Here is a 20200-nt window from a genome sequence, read left to right as displayed (position 1 = left end):
CTGTCAGTCATTTTCGGTTTTCAGTGAAAATCGTTTACTGTGCAGAGTCGATATTCAACCGAAGCGGCACTGATAAAAATCGACACGTTGCACAGTGGTCCAAAACTGGAAAAAGATGGTCAAAAGTCTGTACTGACTTTCACTGATTTTTAAGAGCTAACGTGTCTTCGAAGAAGTTTTACAAGATTATATAACGCTTCTTTTAAAAGTGGCACCTTAATTTTTGCTAAGGGGGTAGTACCAAGTAGTGAAACCAGCGACTACCAGTCTGGACGTGCGTAAACAAGCTCATTCTTGCACGCGCAACTTCAGCAAATCGTTTTTATTTTGTTTACTTTTTGACAATTAACAATATTAGAAAAAAAAACTAAGTGGTACTCGATGCAATTTTTTAAGCCTTTTCAAAGTTAGTTTAAATTATTGAAAATCCGAAAAATTACCGAAAGTTCAACACATATTTGAAAAATGGAAAAAAAAAATTGTCTAAACAAAATATTATAAAATATTGTAAAAGTACAAACCTTTACGAAGAGATTCCATGATTGAACATGTAAATAAATTGAGTTATCGCGAATCAACACGATTTTTAAGACGAGATGTTGATCGTGCGACGCTCACTGCAAAAGCGAGTTACAGAAATAGATGACGCGTGACGCCCTCCGTTTAATAACCATTCATGGTTTCAGCATGGCCATAGTGAAAATGAGTCACACGAATAGTACTCAAGATATTCTCATTGGAAAATAAATTGGATTAGGAATATATTTCCCTATTAGTATTGTACAAGTTAGATTCATTGAGTTGCATATTTCGCTTCGGCACAAGGTTTCCTAAGTAAAAAAAGGTAAAATGGTGTATAACTTTTCCAGAAAAGAGTACACCTATGCATAACCTTCTGCAAATTTATGGGATTTTTTTTTTCTACAATTATTCCAAACAAAGTATGCATAAAAAAATAACTCGAAACAAGTTATGATTAGAAAACTAGTTTCAAGGGGGTTGCCATAATTCAATAACTAAAACTAACTTTGAAAAGGCCTAAAAAGAGTTCCATCGAGATCTACTTAGATTTTATTTATAGTATTGGGCATATCTTTTCCTTTAAATTTTGTAAAAATCAGCTGCACAAAGTTGCATATTTCGCTTCAGTGCAAGGTTCTTAGGTAAAAAAGGTAAAATATTGTATAACTTTGCCAGGAAAGAACAAACCTATCACTACCTTCAACAAAAATATGGGATTTTTTATTTTCCAATCCACAATTCCATTGCCTGAAAACACAAACACATTGTATGAGCCATCAAAATAAAAATGAAATAGTAAGCAAGTTTACCTTGTTTTCTTACTGTTTTGACGCAATCACCAACATTTTCATTATTTTCACAGTAAAAACAAAACGGAACATCAGTAGTAGTCAATTGCACGAAGACTCTTGCAGCCATTTGGTCCTCTTATCCATATGTTTTGCATATAATATTGTCAGAGAACATAAAGATTATTGAGAAAACATATAAACATCAGTACACTTCAAACTGACCTGTTATGACATTGATTTAAGTCATAAAGTTACACACTTTAGTCTTATGTTCAAAGCATTCAATGTCAACATTCCCACACTTAAGATAGAAATAAAATGACATTCGCATATGTCATAGGACGACACACTTTATATTTAGGCGTTAAACTTTTGGAAAACAAATGGAGCGTGCTTGATTGTTTAGTGCGACTAAAGACTGTCCCAGAAAGTATGGACGCAACCAAAAACCGCTGCCATCTCGCAATGGCTCAGAATCTGTCAATTTTTATGGCTGCGTCCTGTTGTTTACACTCTTGTCTAACCACCTGTGCAGTTGTTTATTCGAATTCATTAGTTTGTTTCGAAATGCGTGGACTTGCAGCAAAACAACGTCGAAAAATTGTGTACAAATTGTGCACAGAACGCGGACTGTCACTGAGAATGATAGCAAAAATGGAAGGAGTAAGTGAAAAGTCCGTGCGAAATGCAATCAGGAAGTTCGGTGAAGATAACACCTTTGAGTATAAACCGGAAACGGGTCGAAAAAAAGGTCCTGCTAACCCTCAATTGGATAAACGTATACTGAAAGCGTTCGAGCAAAAGAAGGAGGTTTCAGTTCGGGATGTGGCCAAAAAAGTGAGCACTTCGAAGTCAAATGTTCTTCGTGCTAAAGAACGTTTGAATCTTCGAACCTAAAAGAAGCAGAAACAACCAAAACGTAGTCCGAAACAAGCAGCATCGATCAGGCCGAGGGTTCGAAAGCTGTACAATACGATTCTTGCTGGAAATTTGAACTGCATAATCATGGACGACTAAACCTACGTGAAACTCGATTACAAATCCTTGCCGGGACCACGATATTATACGGTGCGAGAAGGGCAAGTGTTAAACCAGTCCGAGACATCGATTGAAGTCGAAAAATTTGGTAAGAAAGCTATGGTCTGGCAAGCAATTTGTAGCTGCGGTAAGATTTCGAAACCCTTCATCACCACTGCTTCAATGAACAGCGAAATATACATCAAGGAATGTTTACAAAAACGACTTCTACTCATGATACGAAGCCACAAGGATCCTGTTGTCTTCTGGTCAGATCTTGCTTCTTGCCACTACTCGAAATCAACGGTAGAATGGTATACTACCAAAAATGTCACTTTCGTCCCAAAAGACATGAATCCACCAAATTGCCCACAACTTCGACCAATTGAGGAATTTTGGGCATTATTGAAGGCACATCTTAGGAAACATGTCTCGCCAGCCGAAACCATTCAACAGTTTGAAAAAAGTGTCAAAACTTGTCGCCAAGAAGTCTGTACGGAATTTAATGAGGAACGTTCGCAAGAAGGTGCGCCAGCTAGTCTACAATGGCTAAGTAGCAAATGTTGAGAATAATATTCTGTTGTTGTAGTCTAATATTATCAGAATATCGAATAAAATTTGAATATCTAACACTTGTGAATTATTTACAGCGAAATCACAGTGCGCCCATACTTTCTGGGACATTCTTTAGAAACATGAAATTCATGTAGAAACACACTTTTGAGTATAGTGTTGATTTTCAGCAGTATACGATAATGACAGAAAACGATTCACTATGAGTTATACCAGGTGATGCTCGTATTTATAGTAGTTTTGGTTTCCAAAGCAGTTCTGGGGTGTAATTACTTCGATTTATCATATTCTGGACACTCGTCATAGCCAAACGTCACGGTTTTTCATTACATTATAATTTTCACTGGTGGTTAACAAAGATTGCGATGCGACAAGATAGGGACATAATGCCGCAAAGATAGTGAAACTGTCATTCGCATCGATTCAACCCCTTTCGAGACCACAAACCAGAAATTTATTTCTAATTAACCGTTAAATAAAAATTGTTTTTATAAACAGAATAATTACACAATGATACTTTGTATTAATCGACGTCTATGACTTCAAAATCCCGTGCTTCACTTGAAACATTATCAATATTAACTATAAAAATAAACTACTATAAAAAAATTGTAAATCGTGTACTCTAAAAATTCAGTCGTCTTTGACAGATACATACTTGTTGATGCTTTTATTGAACGAACAAATAATTCTTGTTGCTAGAGAATATTACCTTCTTAAATCTGTAATTGCCTTTAATCCAACCGACAATTTTTTCCGCTATTCGTTCTAATCCTCGATATAAAAATGCTGTAAACTTCAGTACAACAGACAGCGAAGGGGTTAAAACGACTGTCCAACGCCTGGACAGAGACGACAGGTAACATTTTCACGTCTGCATACTAGAAATCCTCCAATGCAAGTGTCATATAAAGTCGTCCTATTTATAGACTTTTGAAATTGCGTCGGGCTTCTTGTTTGGGTTTTTTTCGTCATACTTATAAAATTTAACACTTGCTTTGGAGGATTTCTAGTATGCATACGTGAAATTTTAGGGGAAAGTCTTATAAAGCGCCGCTGCTAGCCAAAATGCCAAAATTCCTTTAAAGACTTTCCTGAACCAAAGTTTTATCACTAACAATATCTTTTCGTAGGATCTTTCTGCTATGCAAGTTTAGTGGTTGTCGTTTGCAGGAAAGTATGGAAAAACTAAAAAAATCATTTGGCAGCTTTTCGATGTAAGGTTTTGTTTCGACTAAATAGATGTTTTATCCGCCTTTTCTTTGACATACTGATTATCTCTAAACAGTAACTTTATGGACATTTCAAGAAGCATAATGCATCATTGTTGTGGGATAAAATATCTTTTGTTGTGTGTCATGCCACTGATTTGTTGTGAGACATATTTTACGACTGCTGGGGCATTATGTCTGAGGCGAGCGAAAAAAACTAAGAATGTGGCCGTTTTGGAAAATGTGTTTATATCAATCAATTCTCATCTTTTCTATTGGAATCATTGAAAATTATGTTCCTCATCCGTATTGCAATGAAATACTTACATTCTCGAGGAAAATATATCAATACACTTGGAAATATCTCAATGTTTTCTTAAGGGGGGCATATTATAAAACTTTACCCTACCTGTCATTTCTGTCCAGGCGTTGGACAGTTGTTTTAACCCCTTCGCTGGCTGGTGTACTGAAGTTTACAGCATTATATCGATGATTAGAACGAATAGCGAAATAAATTGTCTGTTGGATTTAAGGCAATTAAAGATTTAAAAAGGTAATATTCTCTAGCAACAAGAATTATTTGTTCGTTCAATAAAAGCATCAACAAGTATGTATCTGTCAAAGACGACTGAATTTTTAGAATAGACTTAATCTTTCCTGTATTTAACTAAGGAGATAAATGCAATATATTAAATTACCGAAATTTTGAAATAATCGTTTTGGACTTCATTGCCCACAACTGCTCTAGTTATATATCTTCAACTCAACACGGTTTTATGCCAAAACGATCCACATCTACAAACCTGGTATGTTACACATCCTACGTAAAACCGGGGGCTACAGGCGTGGCAGCAGGGTGGCGCCATATATACAGACCTCTTCGCTGCTTTTGATAAAATAAATCACCAAATAGCTATTGCCATACTTGATAGACTTGGATTCAATGGATCTTTTTTGAATTGGTTGCGTACCTGATTGGTCGTAGTATGATAGCTAAAATCGGAGACTGCACCTTTTCTAGCTAACTCGGGGGAACCTCAAGGCAGCAATCTTGGACCCTTTTTATTCTTACTTTATCTGAACGATTTGAACCATTCGATGCAATGCCTAAAATTATCTTTCGCCGACGATTCTAAATTGTTCATTCTTATTAAAGATCCCGAAGATACCAGATTTCTGCGAAAACAATTTTATATTTTCTTCAACTGGTGCGACCTGAATAGAATGGTATTAAACCCATCTAAATGTTCCGTGATCTCTTTTGCTCGTAAACTCGTTCGTTCTATTCTAGAATACGCTTCTGTCATCTGAGCCCCCTATTATCAACTGGACATCCAACGCATCGAAGTTATTCAGCGTAAATTTTTTCGCTTTGCTCTTCGTGGTTTTCCTTGGAGAGATCCCAAAAACCTCCCAAGCTATCAGGAACGCTGTAAACTGATCGATCTAGACCTGTTATCTGTTCGCCGAGATCTCTCCAGGGCAATATTCGTGGCAGATCTGTTGCAATCTCAAATTGATTGCCCCGAATTGTTTGGCAAACTAAATTCAATTTTCTTCGATCGCATCAATTCCTGAAAATTCAAACCGCTCGCACTAATTATGGCTATAATGAACCTTTCTCCAGTATGTGTCGTCTATTCAATCGATGTTCTTATGTATTTAATTTTACCCTATCTCACAATACCATGAAAAAATTGTTTTTAAATACAATCTCAAACAGTCCTTCCAACTCCAATACTTCAATTCTAGATTTAGCTTTAGGATTAATTTAGTACCTAAAAAGTACCTATCAAGTAATTGTATCTGTTGGAGTTTTGTAATCTGTTGATGAGGAGGTTTTAAGCTTGCTGGAGATAGAGATTGTAAATTTCAGCTTCAGCGGGCTTTTCACTGCTCTCAAATAATAATAAATAATAATAATAAACAATAGAATTTTTTTGGTAGCTTAATTTTATGATTAATATTGATAATGAAAACCTCGTGCTTCATGTTTCAAAGACAAAGACGTCAATTAATACAAAGTATCATTGTATAATTATTCTGGTTACAAAAACAATTGTCATTTAACGGCCAATTTAAAAAAAATTGGTTTGTGGTCTCGAAGGGGTAGAATCGATGCCAATGACAGTTTCGCTATCTTGGCGGCATTTAGTCGCATCGCAATCTTTTTTAACCACCAGTAAAAATCACTAAATTTTATAAGTATGACGAGAGAAAAAAACAAACAAAAAGTCCAACGCAATTTTAAAGTCTGTAAATTTGACAATTGTGTATAAAAGTTTCAAAAACAATTGTGTATAAAAGTTTCAACTTTCACTTGTTCCAAAAAGAGACGGAAATGATTCGTCTATACTCGTTTGTTTCGTAGGCGATCATTTACAAATGAGAAGGTGAAACACGACTATGAGGCTGTTAGAATGAATTTTTTCATTGAGAATGAGTGACAATTTGAAATTCTGTATCGAATACTCGAGTTCATCAACCATACTTCTTAGCATACAGAAAAATTGAAATGCTAGTACTACGATCCTACTAACATGAAGCATCCTTCCCGGTTGAGGTTCGAACATACGACTACTGGCTTGTAACCTGGAACAGCCAGAAAACGATGCCCGAATTAAGTCTACAGTACAAATCCAGTCTGAGTCTTGAAAAATACAATCAATATCATTTATGATTCAATAAAACTACCGTGCGTCCTCATCAAATTCCAACGGAAGGCAACGCTCGGTACCATGCCTCCCGTTTTGAGACTCCTAAATGTGAAAATGAAACATCAGTGCCTGAAAAGTTTGAAATAAAAAACCAAGAAAAATTAGACTTCAGTTTGAGATGGTTATTAGCAGTGCTAATTTGAATATGTAAATGCACTGTTGTCTGGCTAATTAATGACTTCATATGTCAAGCTAGCAGATAAAAAAAAGCATCGTTCTACAAGACAACTGCGAAGTCAAATACACGCTGACAATCATGGCAGTTTCTATGTTGTGTAATTTATGTACCTAACTTAAACAAGTGAGCTTTTTCACCTGAATGAAACCAACGTTGTCTACTGTAGTGCAAGAAACAACTCAAAAACAGTGATTTACCTTGTCCCGATTGAGGCGGAAATGGGAGCCTGTTCGCACGAATTCCATGGAATTCTCTTCTGGCGTACAGTTTTTACCGCACTCCCCCCCTTACCCTCCTTAACAACGTTTCTCCATCCGTCAGTGTGTGAGCGAGCTGCTGACATCCTAACAAATGTACTTTCGTTTATTGTTTTCCTCCACATACACAAACGATTCGTGTTTTTCGTCTATAATTCCTTCCCTTGGCAGTATGAAGGCATATTGAGAACCTGGACGATAAATAGTGTGGGTGTGGTAGCAAACGGAACGTGCAGTTTACATTAGGCGTACGATACAACAACCGGAATACTTCCGAAGCACCCGCCTTGCATGTCGTCCGGGGTTGAACGGAAACTTTCCTCCCACTCTGTTGGGTCCACCGGCAGGCAGGCAAGCAGGCAAGCAAAGAATATCGATGTTGGACTCGTTTGAAGGTATCCATTTTCTTGTTGTGACGTTCGTCTTACAAAGTTCGAACTTTGGCTCGAACTAGCAAAAAGCACCGGCACAAAGACTACCTACAAGTGCTGTGCTTTGGCTTTGACTTGAGTTTCATTGATATTTTAGAGCTATTAAATTTTCATGTCTTGTGTCCTGTGTAAGACACGGCTGTTGACGGAGAAATCGATTGTACTTTCTTGTCTGTTGTTGTGGGTGGTAGTAGCTACACAATGATTCCGGGAGTGTTGCAGAGAGCACCGAACACTTGTCTGCTGTTAAACTTGCAGCCAGCGGGGTGAAAGGATCCGAACACGAAGGTCAGTATGTATTTTCAGTATGTGCATTTATGAAATCAACTGAACGAAACAGAACATTCACTAGAAACAAGCTCCTAAGTGAGTTACTCGATGTCACTCAGCGCTTTGCTACCCATTAGTGCGAGGTTGAAGTTCTTGTTTTACACGACGAAGAACTGGAGAAATGTATTTTGTTATTGGAAATGATAGGGTAATTGTATTCTTTCGAACCTAGCTACTATTTGCCCATACTTTCAATTGGTTAACTAATATTACCTTCATCCTATTGGTTCACTAATATTGCCTTCGTCCATTGATTCGTCGCGGGTGGTCAGCTTCTGAACACTTACAACTCAGTCAGTTCAGTTTCAATCAGTTTTATTATTTCACCAATCGATTGGAAATATTTCTACGTGTTGATTGTTCATGTTCATAGCCATGTATCTTCAATTATATATCATTGAAATGTTGTTTAATAGCTAGCAGTGTCCTATTTTGTCTGCTAAAAACTGGCATACCGGATTTCCCTTACGTAGACGACAGTTTTGAAGGAGTAAGCGATATATCAATGGGAAAAAATCGACTTCCAAGCTAGTACGAAGTTTTTCAAAAAAGCTGTGTAAAGCATATAAGTAAAAATCCGTTAAAAATCACCGTTGCGCACGACTTTGTACGCATAAATTACCATTGTATGAAAGCTCGAACGGAAGAGCCCATAAGGGATTACTGGGCTGCTCGAAGCGCCTCTATAGGAGAATTGGTACTTGGTGATTGCTATTTAAAACAACCGTTAAGTTTCTTACACACATTGAAATCTCTACTTGGATGTCTGTTCTCTGTGCTGTAGGGAAGCACGCGAATCTATAAATATAAGCAAATATATTACACATCGAAAAAGACATCACAGTAACATCATCTCGTGACGGAAAAGGCTATTAGTTCAGTCATATTTAATAGTTTTCGTTTAGCGTGCACCCAGAAGTGAAATGTCAAAAATAGTTGAGCATGATGCCCACATAAAGGTGTGAACATTTTCATATTTAAATGTGTTTTTTTCTAACGAAAGTAAATATCGCCTATAAATAATGTAGAATCACGCTATTTTAGACCTATCGTCTTCACTTTCAAGAGTTATGAAGTAGTATTTAACTTTGCCCATGAATGTTATGGATAGTGCTGAAAAGACGAAACCTATAGGCTGTGAAGGCAATGTTTGGCAAATCAATTCTGATATATAGAACAAAATTAAAATGAAATGAACGGTGTATTACAAATTACTTAGATTGCGATATTTTTTTAATTGCGTTCATGACATTCAATTTAAATTAGCTGCACATTATCTTTTTTCTCAAAGAAAGTTAGAATGTAAAAGAAAATGGTCACTTTTATAAATTGTCTATGAATTGAAAGCGATCTGTCCCTTGCTGTGAACTGTTTTGCGAATAGTTTAAACTTTTAGTCAAAATTTGAAATTTCGACGTTCATATTCTAAAAAGTAATTGAATTTCATTTAACAGACGAACTATTCCAATATTCAACAAATAGAAAGTTTGTTTAGCACTGAAAAAATGTTAATAAATAGTATGATAAGTGCAATACAGTAAGCAAAAGAACAAGTTATACTTATTTTTTTTAACTTCATTTTATAGCTCTCGTTGAAGCGAATTACGGTTTATTCATATACTAAATTGTTTTGTTTTGAAGCATTTATTTATTTATTAAACAACCTGATATTGTGTGTTTCTATCACCGTAGTAGTAATTTTTCAAATCAAGAAATTGTAGTACATAATTCGGAACTGTTGGTAAAATTCTGGAACTAACATTAAGATTAGTTTCTGGAAAACTAACATTAAGTTAATTAGTTTTGCATCCACATTTCACCCATATTGATATAAATAAGGATTTTTATAAAAACAAAATGTTTCATGCGAGTTAGCATCAGATTGCGATTCTAAACCGTATTTACAGCTTATTTTTCGGTGCAGTGTATATCGAGAAATATTCCATATATTTGGAGTTGTTTGGTTCAGTGTACTGATTGGGAAAACTGTCACATGTGCATTGAAAAATTTGTAGTGTATTAGCAACCTTGTTTGCCACCGCACTTTACTGTGATGTCCCTCGTGAATCGCAAGAGTGATCCATATTGATATATAGTATATTTGATATAAGCGAAATTATAGCTAACGTTTCAGTTCTACGTGTAGCATGTCAGAGGTAGGTTGTTGCTAGATAGCAAACAAGACAGAAAGCGCTATAAAACGATTTGAAGCTTTGATTGGTATGCTCTGATCTTGTGTCATGCGAGTTCGGATGAAATTCCATGTTGTGTCGTTTTCGCCTGAGAAATTTGCATCTACCACAGGGAAAATTTCGAGTGCCTAAGATTAATTTCTAATTTAAATAAGATCAACTCGATTAATAGTGAGAAAAAGTTTATCGCTTCAACCGAAATCGCAGAATGGTAGAGAAACTTAACGCTATAAAAAAATCTGCTTGCATACAAAACTTGAACACAATCTTGGCAAAGAGACGCTTAAATATCGAAATCCGTATCGCAAATATGTACAAAGATATGATTGCATACATTTGGGGTATTGATGGAATTTCGTCGGCTACAAAACAAATACAAATCAAGATAAACAGAGTCTATATTCTGGGTTCGCGTGTTCGGTATTGGAATCTAATAAAGATCATTCTAAGCAGACTCTCGAGCAATAGCAGATTGAAAAGTTTGACAATTGATTGAACTGATTGATTGAAAATGTCGATGTCGATTAGAAATTTTGGTTGCCTTGTTCCACACCAATGGCTAGAACATTCCCATGTGGCTGTTTCTTGTAGTTTTTTTGTTATTGACACCGTTTTAAGCTTTAATAATACACTGAGGTCTTTTTTATGCGTTTTTTACGCGATTTTTTGTATGCGAATTTTCAGAGTTGTGCGGTTTTTTTTATGCGAAGTTTCAGAGTTATGCGGTTTTTTCATGCGAAGTTTCAGAGTTATGCGGTTTTTTTTTCTATGCGGTACGTAAACTCGCATAAAAGAAGACTTCAGTGTACCAAATTTTTGTTCACGAAGTGGTGGCATTTTAATAAACCTCCTCACCTTCATTGTGATTTTATTGTAAGCAGATTCTTTTGTAATTTTTTCATAAAAATTGAACTTAAAAATTCATTGACATTTTGCCCAAGGCACCCTCCATGTCTATCATCAACTATCATAATTGAATTTATAATTATTTCAATTGATAAAACTATGAATGATATTCTTCCTTGTGAAGGAAAAAATGTTTAAGGTGGTATTTGCTCACAAATTCTTATTTTTACCAGAAGTAATAACATAAACTATTACGTAAAAGTTGATTTTTGCTGTTATTTTTTGGCAACACTGTTTTCGACAGATTATGCGTGAATCGTGTCTTGTGTACTTATCAAACTGGTTCAGTTTGATTTATAATTTAATCATGAATGGACGCTGGCAAAGTTGAAGGAAGATCCACTTTTTATCGAAAAATTGTGTTCAGTGACGAAACTCTATTCTGGTTGAATGAATACGTTAACAAACAAAATTGCCGCATATGAAGTGAAGATTAGCCACCAATGCATTTCAAAAAAGTCCAATATGTTGGAGAGAGTGTGTCAAAATTGAACCTTGCACATGGGCCATCTGAAGTGGAACTACGGCCATCATTTGTATGAAATCATCTTCAAACCAGCGGTGAAAATAAACAATTTTTCATTCACAGTAAATAAAATATTCAGTATTATTTTTTATATCACATATTTATTGTAGATATTGTAATGAATTTTAAAACGAATGATTTTTGATAGGATAAATTTTGGTTTTACTTAGAGTTTAAAAACTGTCTTCATCGTTATTAGTATTACTGTCTGATAACCGGAAACAACATTTCAACAAAGTTAGGCTCGTTTTTTGCTACTCTTTGTTCACGTCAAAACTGATTACCGCTAAATTTTCTCGAAAATTGACTTAATAATTTTAGGCTCGTTAGGTGGGTTTATTTCGTCGGTCGCATCGAAATTCCATGTTTCGTGATGTATTTGAAGTTTACTCGTGGTGGAGTAATACCATCAATAAAAGCAGCTAATAATATTAACATACATGCATGAATAATGGGAGCGGGTCATTTCGCCGAAAGCCATTTCGCCGAAGGTCGTTTCACCGAAAGTCGTTTCACCGAATGCCATTTCACCGAATGTCATTTCGCCGAATAGGTCATTTCGCTGAAAGTCGTTTTGCCGAAAGGGTGATTTCGCCGAAAGGGTTGTCTTTATTTTAAATCAAATCCAATTACGATTTTAGGACGATTTCAGGATTCGGCGAAATGACTCTTTCGGCGAATCCTGAATAATAATTATAATGATAAGAAAAACATGTTCAATCACAAAGCACTTGAAGCTTGAATATCATACACAAAAGTAACAGAAGTGCAGGATTTTGCTACGCCAATTCAAACGCACCTTTCACACACTGTAACAAATGCTGCGCTCTTGTTACTTCCATAAATCAAATTCATGTCAAATAGCGTTTTATTAAGTTTAACCTAATTAGTGCATGAACATCATCATCAGCATCAACCAGCAGCTGTAAGTAAAACAAAGTCTTTTGTCGCTATAATCACTATTTGGTGGGGTACATTTTTTTAATAGTTTGGCGTTGCGTATTGTCATTGCGCAGTGATAACTGTTGAAATAATTTTACAATGTGAAACTAACTAATTTTTTTTTCATAAACCCTTCATCTAGCATTCATTATCCTTCATCTAGTATTCATTCTACGGCGAATTAAGCAACAAGTTGCGAACTGTTGAAGGAACATTCCGGAAAGTTACAAATTGACAATTTTCCCCAATTTGAGCATCCTCATGCATATGAACTGAAGAAAAACATTGATGTACATGCTCCTTTAATATTCCTTATCACCCGTCACTAAACTTCCCACATAGATACACAATTGGAAATTTTTCTATGATTTTAAAAGTCTCATTGATATGCGTTATCCATAGCTTTGATAGGAGAACCGGATGAAAACTTAGCCGGTTCTTTCAGAGCAAATGTGTTGATTTTTACATGGAAACTTTCTACGATTTTTGAATACTGGATATTGATGACGAACCTTTCATTTGAATCTAATTGCATAGAAATCAGATATTTTTATCTTGATCTTATTCGATAATAGATGTCTATTAAAATATTTCTCGGAATCAAAATTCATTAAAGTGAATTATTGTTATTATTATTACATTGGTATTTTAATTCACCCGCCGGATTTAACCAATAATGGTCATGCACCGGGGGGTTGAGATGTAAAAAAAAATTAATAGTTACAGAAACACTTTTCCCGCTTCTGAAAACCTAATTATTACCAATATTGTGCCGTACACCAAGGAAAGTAATTAAACAAGTCTCAGAAAACACAACTGCCGAAAAATATAAGGTTTAATATTCTTACAAAATTGTATAAATGGTGCGATCAGTGTTGGTGATTGCCGAAAATTTGACAGAAGCTGCTCGATATTCATCAATATTGTATAGAACATTTTCAATCCGGTAGAAGATACTACAAGAACTCTAGTCTCTCAATGCATGAACCGCGAGAGAATTTTTCTACATTTCTTCGCTCCACTTCATACTCTAAATATTTCACGGCCCTTAAAAAAAGTTACAGTAATACACTGGTAATCTGGTTACCAAGAGAGAATCGCAAGTTAACAATTATCGCAGAAAAACGAATCGATGATTCGTCTTGATGATCCTCATACTAGGTTGCAATATTTCAAAACCCTTGTGTGGAGCATTCACATACATTTTCATAGACACAACTTATACAAAGGTTATATGCACATAGTTAGAATAAGCGACAATAGTAAAATGATTCTATTGCAATTATCCACTGCCCAAACAGAATCGGATCGCGAAACGAGAATAAGCGACCGTTTGTTGCTTCAGAGAGAATCCCCACAGCAGCGAGCTAACCTTTGATTCTCAGACAGGTCATCGAGAGAAATTCGCTCTCGCACTGGTGTCTATTCTATGTTACATGAACCATGCCGGTTTTTTGTTGCTGCGATAATATCCGTCTCTCTTTGATGGTGTTGGGGACGTGACCATCCCTACAACCCAATAGTAATTGCTGGGCTCACTGGTGCAGTCCGCCTGTCACTCAGTTGATATACCGACCAGCATCCGGTCTATGTGTCAGGATCAGAATGTGATATGTAGTAGAATAAGTAACACGCGTTTTGACCTCTAACTGTGCATCTATTAATGAAGTCTTTTTAACTGTTTGGGCCGTGTTATGTTTATTATCGGTCACATCCGAACACGGCCACAACAGATGGCACTGATTGAATCGTGTGAAGAGTTGCTAGTGAGCATTCTTTGATACGATAAAAGCCATCCTTGGGTGCGATGCCTATTCTCATGCGACTGGAGCACTCGAACCTCGTTCTTGGCTAAATGCGCTGAGAACGTGCGAAGCGCTGTACATTCATTCCTACCGCGGTACAAAAATGCGCGAACGAGTTTTTGTGAGAGCAACTAAAGCTCTTCGCCTGCGCATGGTTGTCATCTGAGAATGAGAACAAATTTGTCTCAGCGCAATAAAAAGTGCGCGTATGCATAAGGTCTGCTGCTACTCTGTGTAATATACAGCTCTCACATTTTAAAAAATAATCGCAATTTTAGTTTTGTTACCCTATTCTTTATTTCACGGTGTTCGGTTTTCACAATTCACAATCGGAAATCTTGATACACATTTTCGTGCGCAAAATGGGCTTATTTCCACCTCTGCTTCAAACATAAAATTATATTGATCGTTCTATCGATTCCAATAAAGATTATTTTTTTGGAAATCAATTCCTATACCTCTTAAAAAATCACCCTGTATAATATTAAGCAAAAAAAAATGAAAAAAATATTTATTTGAATCGAAATGGGTCAGATTGAAAATGTCATTAAATAACGATCTCGTTTTGTGTGTGACCTCATGAAAAAATAAAATAATGGTGCATTTCGTAAAATTTTTATGATGATGATCAAAACAACTTGCAAACTAGAAGACTTTGCCAGTAGAGTTTTAACATAATTTAAGCTTAATCAAGATATTATGATTTTCTACGACATGTTGTAATAAATTTTATTGGTTTTTATCAAAATAAAGTGCAACTTACTTGGCTCACATTGAAGTTATTCATCCATGCTAGAATGGATTGAAACATTCGGACTAAGTTTTAATCAGTAGCAAATTATGTAAAGCTTTCGATCCACTGGAAAATCAAATCCCATAACTCAATAGCTAAAAATCAGATTATCCATCAAATGAAAACTTAAACAAAACCATGCGCATCTCCTACGCATTGTAGATCTTCCGGTAATTAGCTTATTATTTAGATCATGACTTCATGATATTTTGGAAAAAATCAAGGAAAGTTGTAAAGAGCAACATAAAAAGCAAATAAAAGTGCTTCCAGGTGAGGATTGCATCATAGGTGGTAACCTTAAAAGCAAACTAACAACAAAACCCAATCATGGATGATGAATCATCGTCGAACTATCCAAAACCCATGCCAATAACTAATCTCTGACTCTCAGCGACCACTATTTATGTATACCATCTGGCAGCACCGGCGGCACCCATTTTGCAAATTAATTGCACGTGATTTGAAAATCAATTAAATAACCGTTGTTCCTCTCTGATTCCCGCTCTCTCTCTCTCTATCTTTCCTCTGACAGTACGACCGATACCCGAATCATGATATACGGCCAACAGAGCTGCTGATACCCCCGGTGGGCCGTACTCATCACATCGGGAGCGTTGGTACCGGGCTCGGTGGCACTGCGATATCCACCCCTGTGGTAAATCAATTACATCCGAATATTAATCAATGTGGTGACCCCTCGGCAGGCCTTAAGCTCGGAGCGTACTATACATCGGGAACGGGTGCAGTGGCCGCACTGGGCCCCCCGGTAGCGACCGGTCCGACGATAGCACTGTACGGCACCGGGCACCATCAATCAGGCGGCCTATTACCCAACGGTGGACCGGACAGCGGAACTGGAGCGCAAGGGATAAATCCGAACGATTACGACATCAATGTACATACCATCAAAAATATGCTAATGACCACTAGGGTACCGGAGAGCTGTGTTTAGTTGTTGTTCCTCAATGTGCAGGCAACGAGCAAACAGGAAAAAATCCTGAACTTCCTCGATCGTGTGCAGATCTTTTCTGCGTGTTTGTATTTTTGAGTGTATGTATCAAAGTGAATGATAGTCTTAACGTTAGATTAGGTTAGTATTAGAGTGGCTTTAACCAGAGTGACGACATCTAATCCGTAATGTTGGCAACAAATCATAACGTTGAATCCGAAATGTTGCCAGTTTCGTTAGTTTTTACATTGTATTTGACAGGTCGTTTACTTGTTTGGAACAAAGCTGGCATGCCAAACGAACAGCCGTCATCACTCCGGTTTTAGGCACTATAGTTAGTATAAATTCAACTAGAGAGTGGCAAATGGACCTGTCATTTAGCAAAGCAACTTGTTACATATTGAATCAGACCGAAATGTTGGCACAGAGCTTGGCCTACTTTGCGGACAAACATGATAGTATCCAGCATATTGTGACAGAACAACGATTGTAGTTCTATTGACCATCTATCGCAAAATTAATTTTACCAGATTGTATTATTTGAACTTATTTTATTTTAATTATTTGATAGAATTTCAAGTAAACATTGTAGAGTTCTTTGATGAATTGATCATTTGAATCGGACCATACTTCAAATGACAGATTTCTCGAGAATAAGTCTCGGTTGATTTTTCAGAAGCCAGTAAGAGCAAGTGACAGTTTCATGTTGTTTGCTTTGCTTGTTTGTGATGTGATTATTAAGATTTTCTAGAATTTCACAGTTCGATAGTCCCACGACAAAAGGGGCTAACTGCAAATGAGAGTCTCTCTTTGTTTACTTTCTCTTTTGATTATTACGCAGCCATTATTGCAAATTCTCTAAAGTTTCCAATATAAATCGAAAGCTTGTAGTTTTACCTTGAAAGTTTTTCGAAGAGTAAAGCATCGAATAAAATCAGTGTGGTAAATCGTGAAAGAAAAAGTAAACAAAGAGAAATTGTCATTTGCAGTTAGGCCCTTTTGTCGTTTGAAGGTCGAGTTCTGTTTGAAAGTCGAAGGTCTCGGGTATCACTTTATGCAAAGAGTTGAGTGATAAACGTGGAAACCTCTAGGTAATTGATAGAAGAGAAAGTAAACAAAGAGAAATTTTCACTTGCTCTTACGGTCTTCTGGAAAATAAACCGAGAATTCAATTTATTCCACCACAGATAAAGGCTTTTGTTTTCGAAATCCTGTGTAAATTTCAGATTTGTTATACACTACTGCCACCTACTCAACTGTTCGCCGCGAGCCTTTAAAACGTTCCATTACGTTCCGGAAGGATAACAAAATTCTACTGTCTTTTATAAAAACATTTCAACTACAGCAACTTGAACATTACTCACATGATTTCCCTAAATGTAAAAAAACAACTTTTATTCCGAAACTAGTCAGTACACGGCGAGCAAATTTCCCTCCAGACGGCTTTGAATCGGTTCTACATTTTTAGGGTCTTGGAAAATGTTATGGAAAATGTTAGTGCCAATAACATTGCTTTATCACTACCAAACATACCCATATTTCAATCTCATTTACTTCGTCTTAAGATTCGTTTTTTGTACGTACATGCGGGATTGACGAATATCAAATGAAGTCTAATAAAAAAAAAGAAAAAAGAAGGAAGAGAGCAATGAACAAGACACGTACGGCGAGATAATGACGCAATTTCGCCTGCACAATTTTGACAGCAGCCGGAATTCAACCAGTCTTCTGACGGTTGTCAGATTTCCTCACAAGCAGGCAACAGTGAAACAAAACATTTTCGTGAATTGAAAGTAGCACCGAAAAAGTTTCGTAATGAGAATGATGCACCCAACATAGTGTCGATCGCGATGACATCTACAGGTGTTCGCGACGCTGCTTGAGCAAATTTTACACTCAGTTTATATACAAGTTTGTATATCTGTTTTCTGTGATTCTACTGAACGATCAAATGATAAATCAGAGATTTACTTTTTCCACCGCAACATCTAAATCTTCGCACAACTTTCAAACCAAATTTACAAACTTTTTCAATGGTTCCGTAGCATTAGGTAGAGTACTAAACAAACTCTCATTCACAAATAGACCAGCCAATTATAATCGTTTCCTGAATCTCGGCACAGCTTTGAACAGCCAAATGTTCGTTAATTTTATATCGATATCAAATCTGTACGTTGCATATCGTCAACATATCCGACGACAGCTAACATACGGTATTTTGCAGTCCTTAAATAATTAAAAAAAACTAATGATTGCATTACTGCTACTTACGTCACGAATTTCCACGTCGATTGAAGCTAATATTTTAATAACATGTTTCACTTTATAAACTGCACTTGTGAACAACATTCAGTTTTAAACAGAAACAAAATTGCTATTATAACATTTCACCGAATTATTGATATCTATAAACTGTTTACCAAGATTTTAGTCACAAATCGATATTTCAGAGAAAGGTTATGGTAATTTGCAAAACCATGCATCGACATAACATTTAGAATTGCAAATGGTTCGTTTTAAAGTAACTATTTGGTTTCTGATCAAGTTTAAATGACATATAGTTGATACTTTAAATTTCGACGATATAATCGTATGAGCGGCTTAACCGACAAATCACACTATTTTTCGAACAACTTCATTTCCTCCAGCTCGTTTCAAAACTTCGAAATATCCTATCGTATAAATAGCGTACACACTTAAGTTTTATTGCTGAATTTCGGCGATAAAAGTGCCGTCATGTGTACCAACGTTCTGATTGGTAATTATCTCGGCAAAACGCATAATTACTGAGAATCTCAGTAATCCCAAATTTCCTAACTGACAGCTCTTGACGAAATTGTCAGCAATAGTTTTACCGTTAGCTCGGCAAAAGCGCTCATGAATTGCCTTGTCATCAGTAATGGAGCGTACAAAAGAATTTTACTTTATTGTTTGAAATAATTAACATAGAAGCTGGGTTTGTTGTAAGGAATGTATTGTCGTGAATACGCCCTGTATAAGAATGGGTAGAACTTAATCGTGAATATCTTTTGTTGTATTCAACGTAGCAACACAAATTTTTCTCCATATTATCGGAAATATAATCAGCAATTTATGATTCATTTTGAGTAGTATGAGATAACCACAAATAACTCAAAATTGAAATTTTCTATTCTGTTTGATATAACCAAGCATCAAGGTGAAATTCAGTACCAAAATAAGCAGTGTAAAATTTCCAACAGCAACCATCGAACATTGGTAGCTATGGCAATGCTTCTGACTGGTCTTCACTCCAGATGCGTCAATTATCACCCTTTATGATCGGCAATTTGTGATAGAATTTTCAGTAGTATGACAATATCAAATAGCTCGAAATTAACATTTTCTTAAAAGCTTAAGTAAATAAGTTAAAAAAATTTAATGCTTTATTTATTCTAGCCTGCGTAGTTAACTCGTTCAGTTTAGACCAGAATCCAGTTCAAGGGTTCAGTTCTGAAATTCAGTTTCAGTATTCAAGACTCAGTTTTTTTTCATTTCCAGAAGCATCGATCTAAAATTCAGTTCCTCGTCCCGAATTCAAGGCCTGAATCGAGTATCATAATTCTGAAATTCGAGACCATGACTTTCAATCTGAATTTCGAAACTGAATTCTGGAACTTAAATAGAGGCTCAGACCAGAATTCAGTTCTAAAACTCCTGTCCGGAACACAGACGCAAAATACAGTTTCAGAATTTTGAAGTAGAAGTTCTTGAACTTCAAACCGAAATTCAGGAACAGAACTCAGATCCACAATTAATTTGTGTTTCATTAATTCAGTTCTAAACTGCATTCCAGAGTCTAGGTTCAAAGTTCTAGACCAGAATGCAAGTCTAAAACTTGATTCCAAAGTTCAGTTCTACTATTCTGAAAGTATAACTGAATTTAGGAACTGAATTTTCAACTAAATTCCGGAACTTTTGAATTCTGGTTCCGAATTCAAAATTCCTGGACCGAAATTTTGTAACTAAAATTCATCTGCGGATTAAAATCCAGGTGCAGAGCTTTGTGCTTGGATTCAGGTTCAGAGTTAAGAATCGAACA

General features: G+C 36.1%; 1 protein-coding gene across 1 annotated transcript in view; it reads left to right on the top strand.

Moving 5' to 3' along the window:
* The window catches only part of LOC131427758 (CD166 antigen-like), a 1130565-nt gene extending 1111378 nt beyond the window's left edge, over positions 1-19187 (top strand). The window contains exon 18 of the mRNA XM_058591222.1: positions 15724-19187. Within this exon, the coding sequence (XP_058447205.1) occupies positions 15724-16143 (420 nt within the window). The 3' untranslated portion in view covers positions 16144-19187. The remainder of the gene's footprint in view (positions 1-15723) is intronic.
* The last annotated feature ends 1013 nt before the right edge of the window (positions 19188-20200 follow it).

The sequence above is a fragment of the Malaya genurostris genome, chromosome 2 (genome assembly GCF_030247185.1).
Source record: "Malaya genurostris strain Urasoe2022 chromosome 2, Malgen_1.1, whole genome shotgun sequence".
Lineage (NCBI taxonomy): Eukaryota > Metazoa > Arthropoda > Insecta > Diptera > Culicidae > Malaya > Malaya genurostris.
The sequence above is the reverse complement of the archived record's forward strand: the minus strand, read 5'-3'. Positions and strand labels throughout refer to the sequence as shown.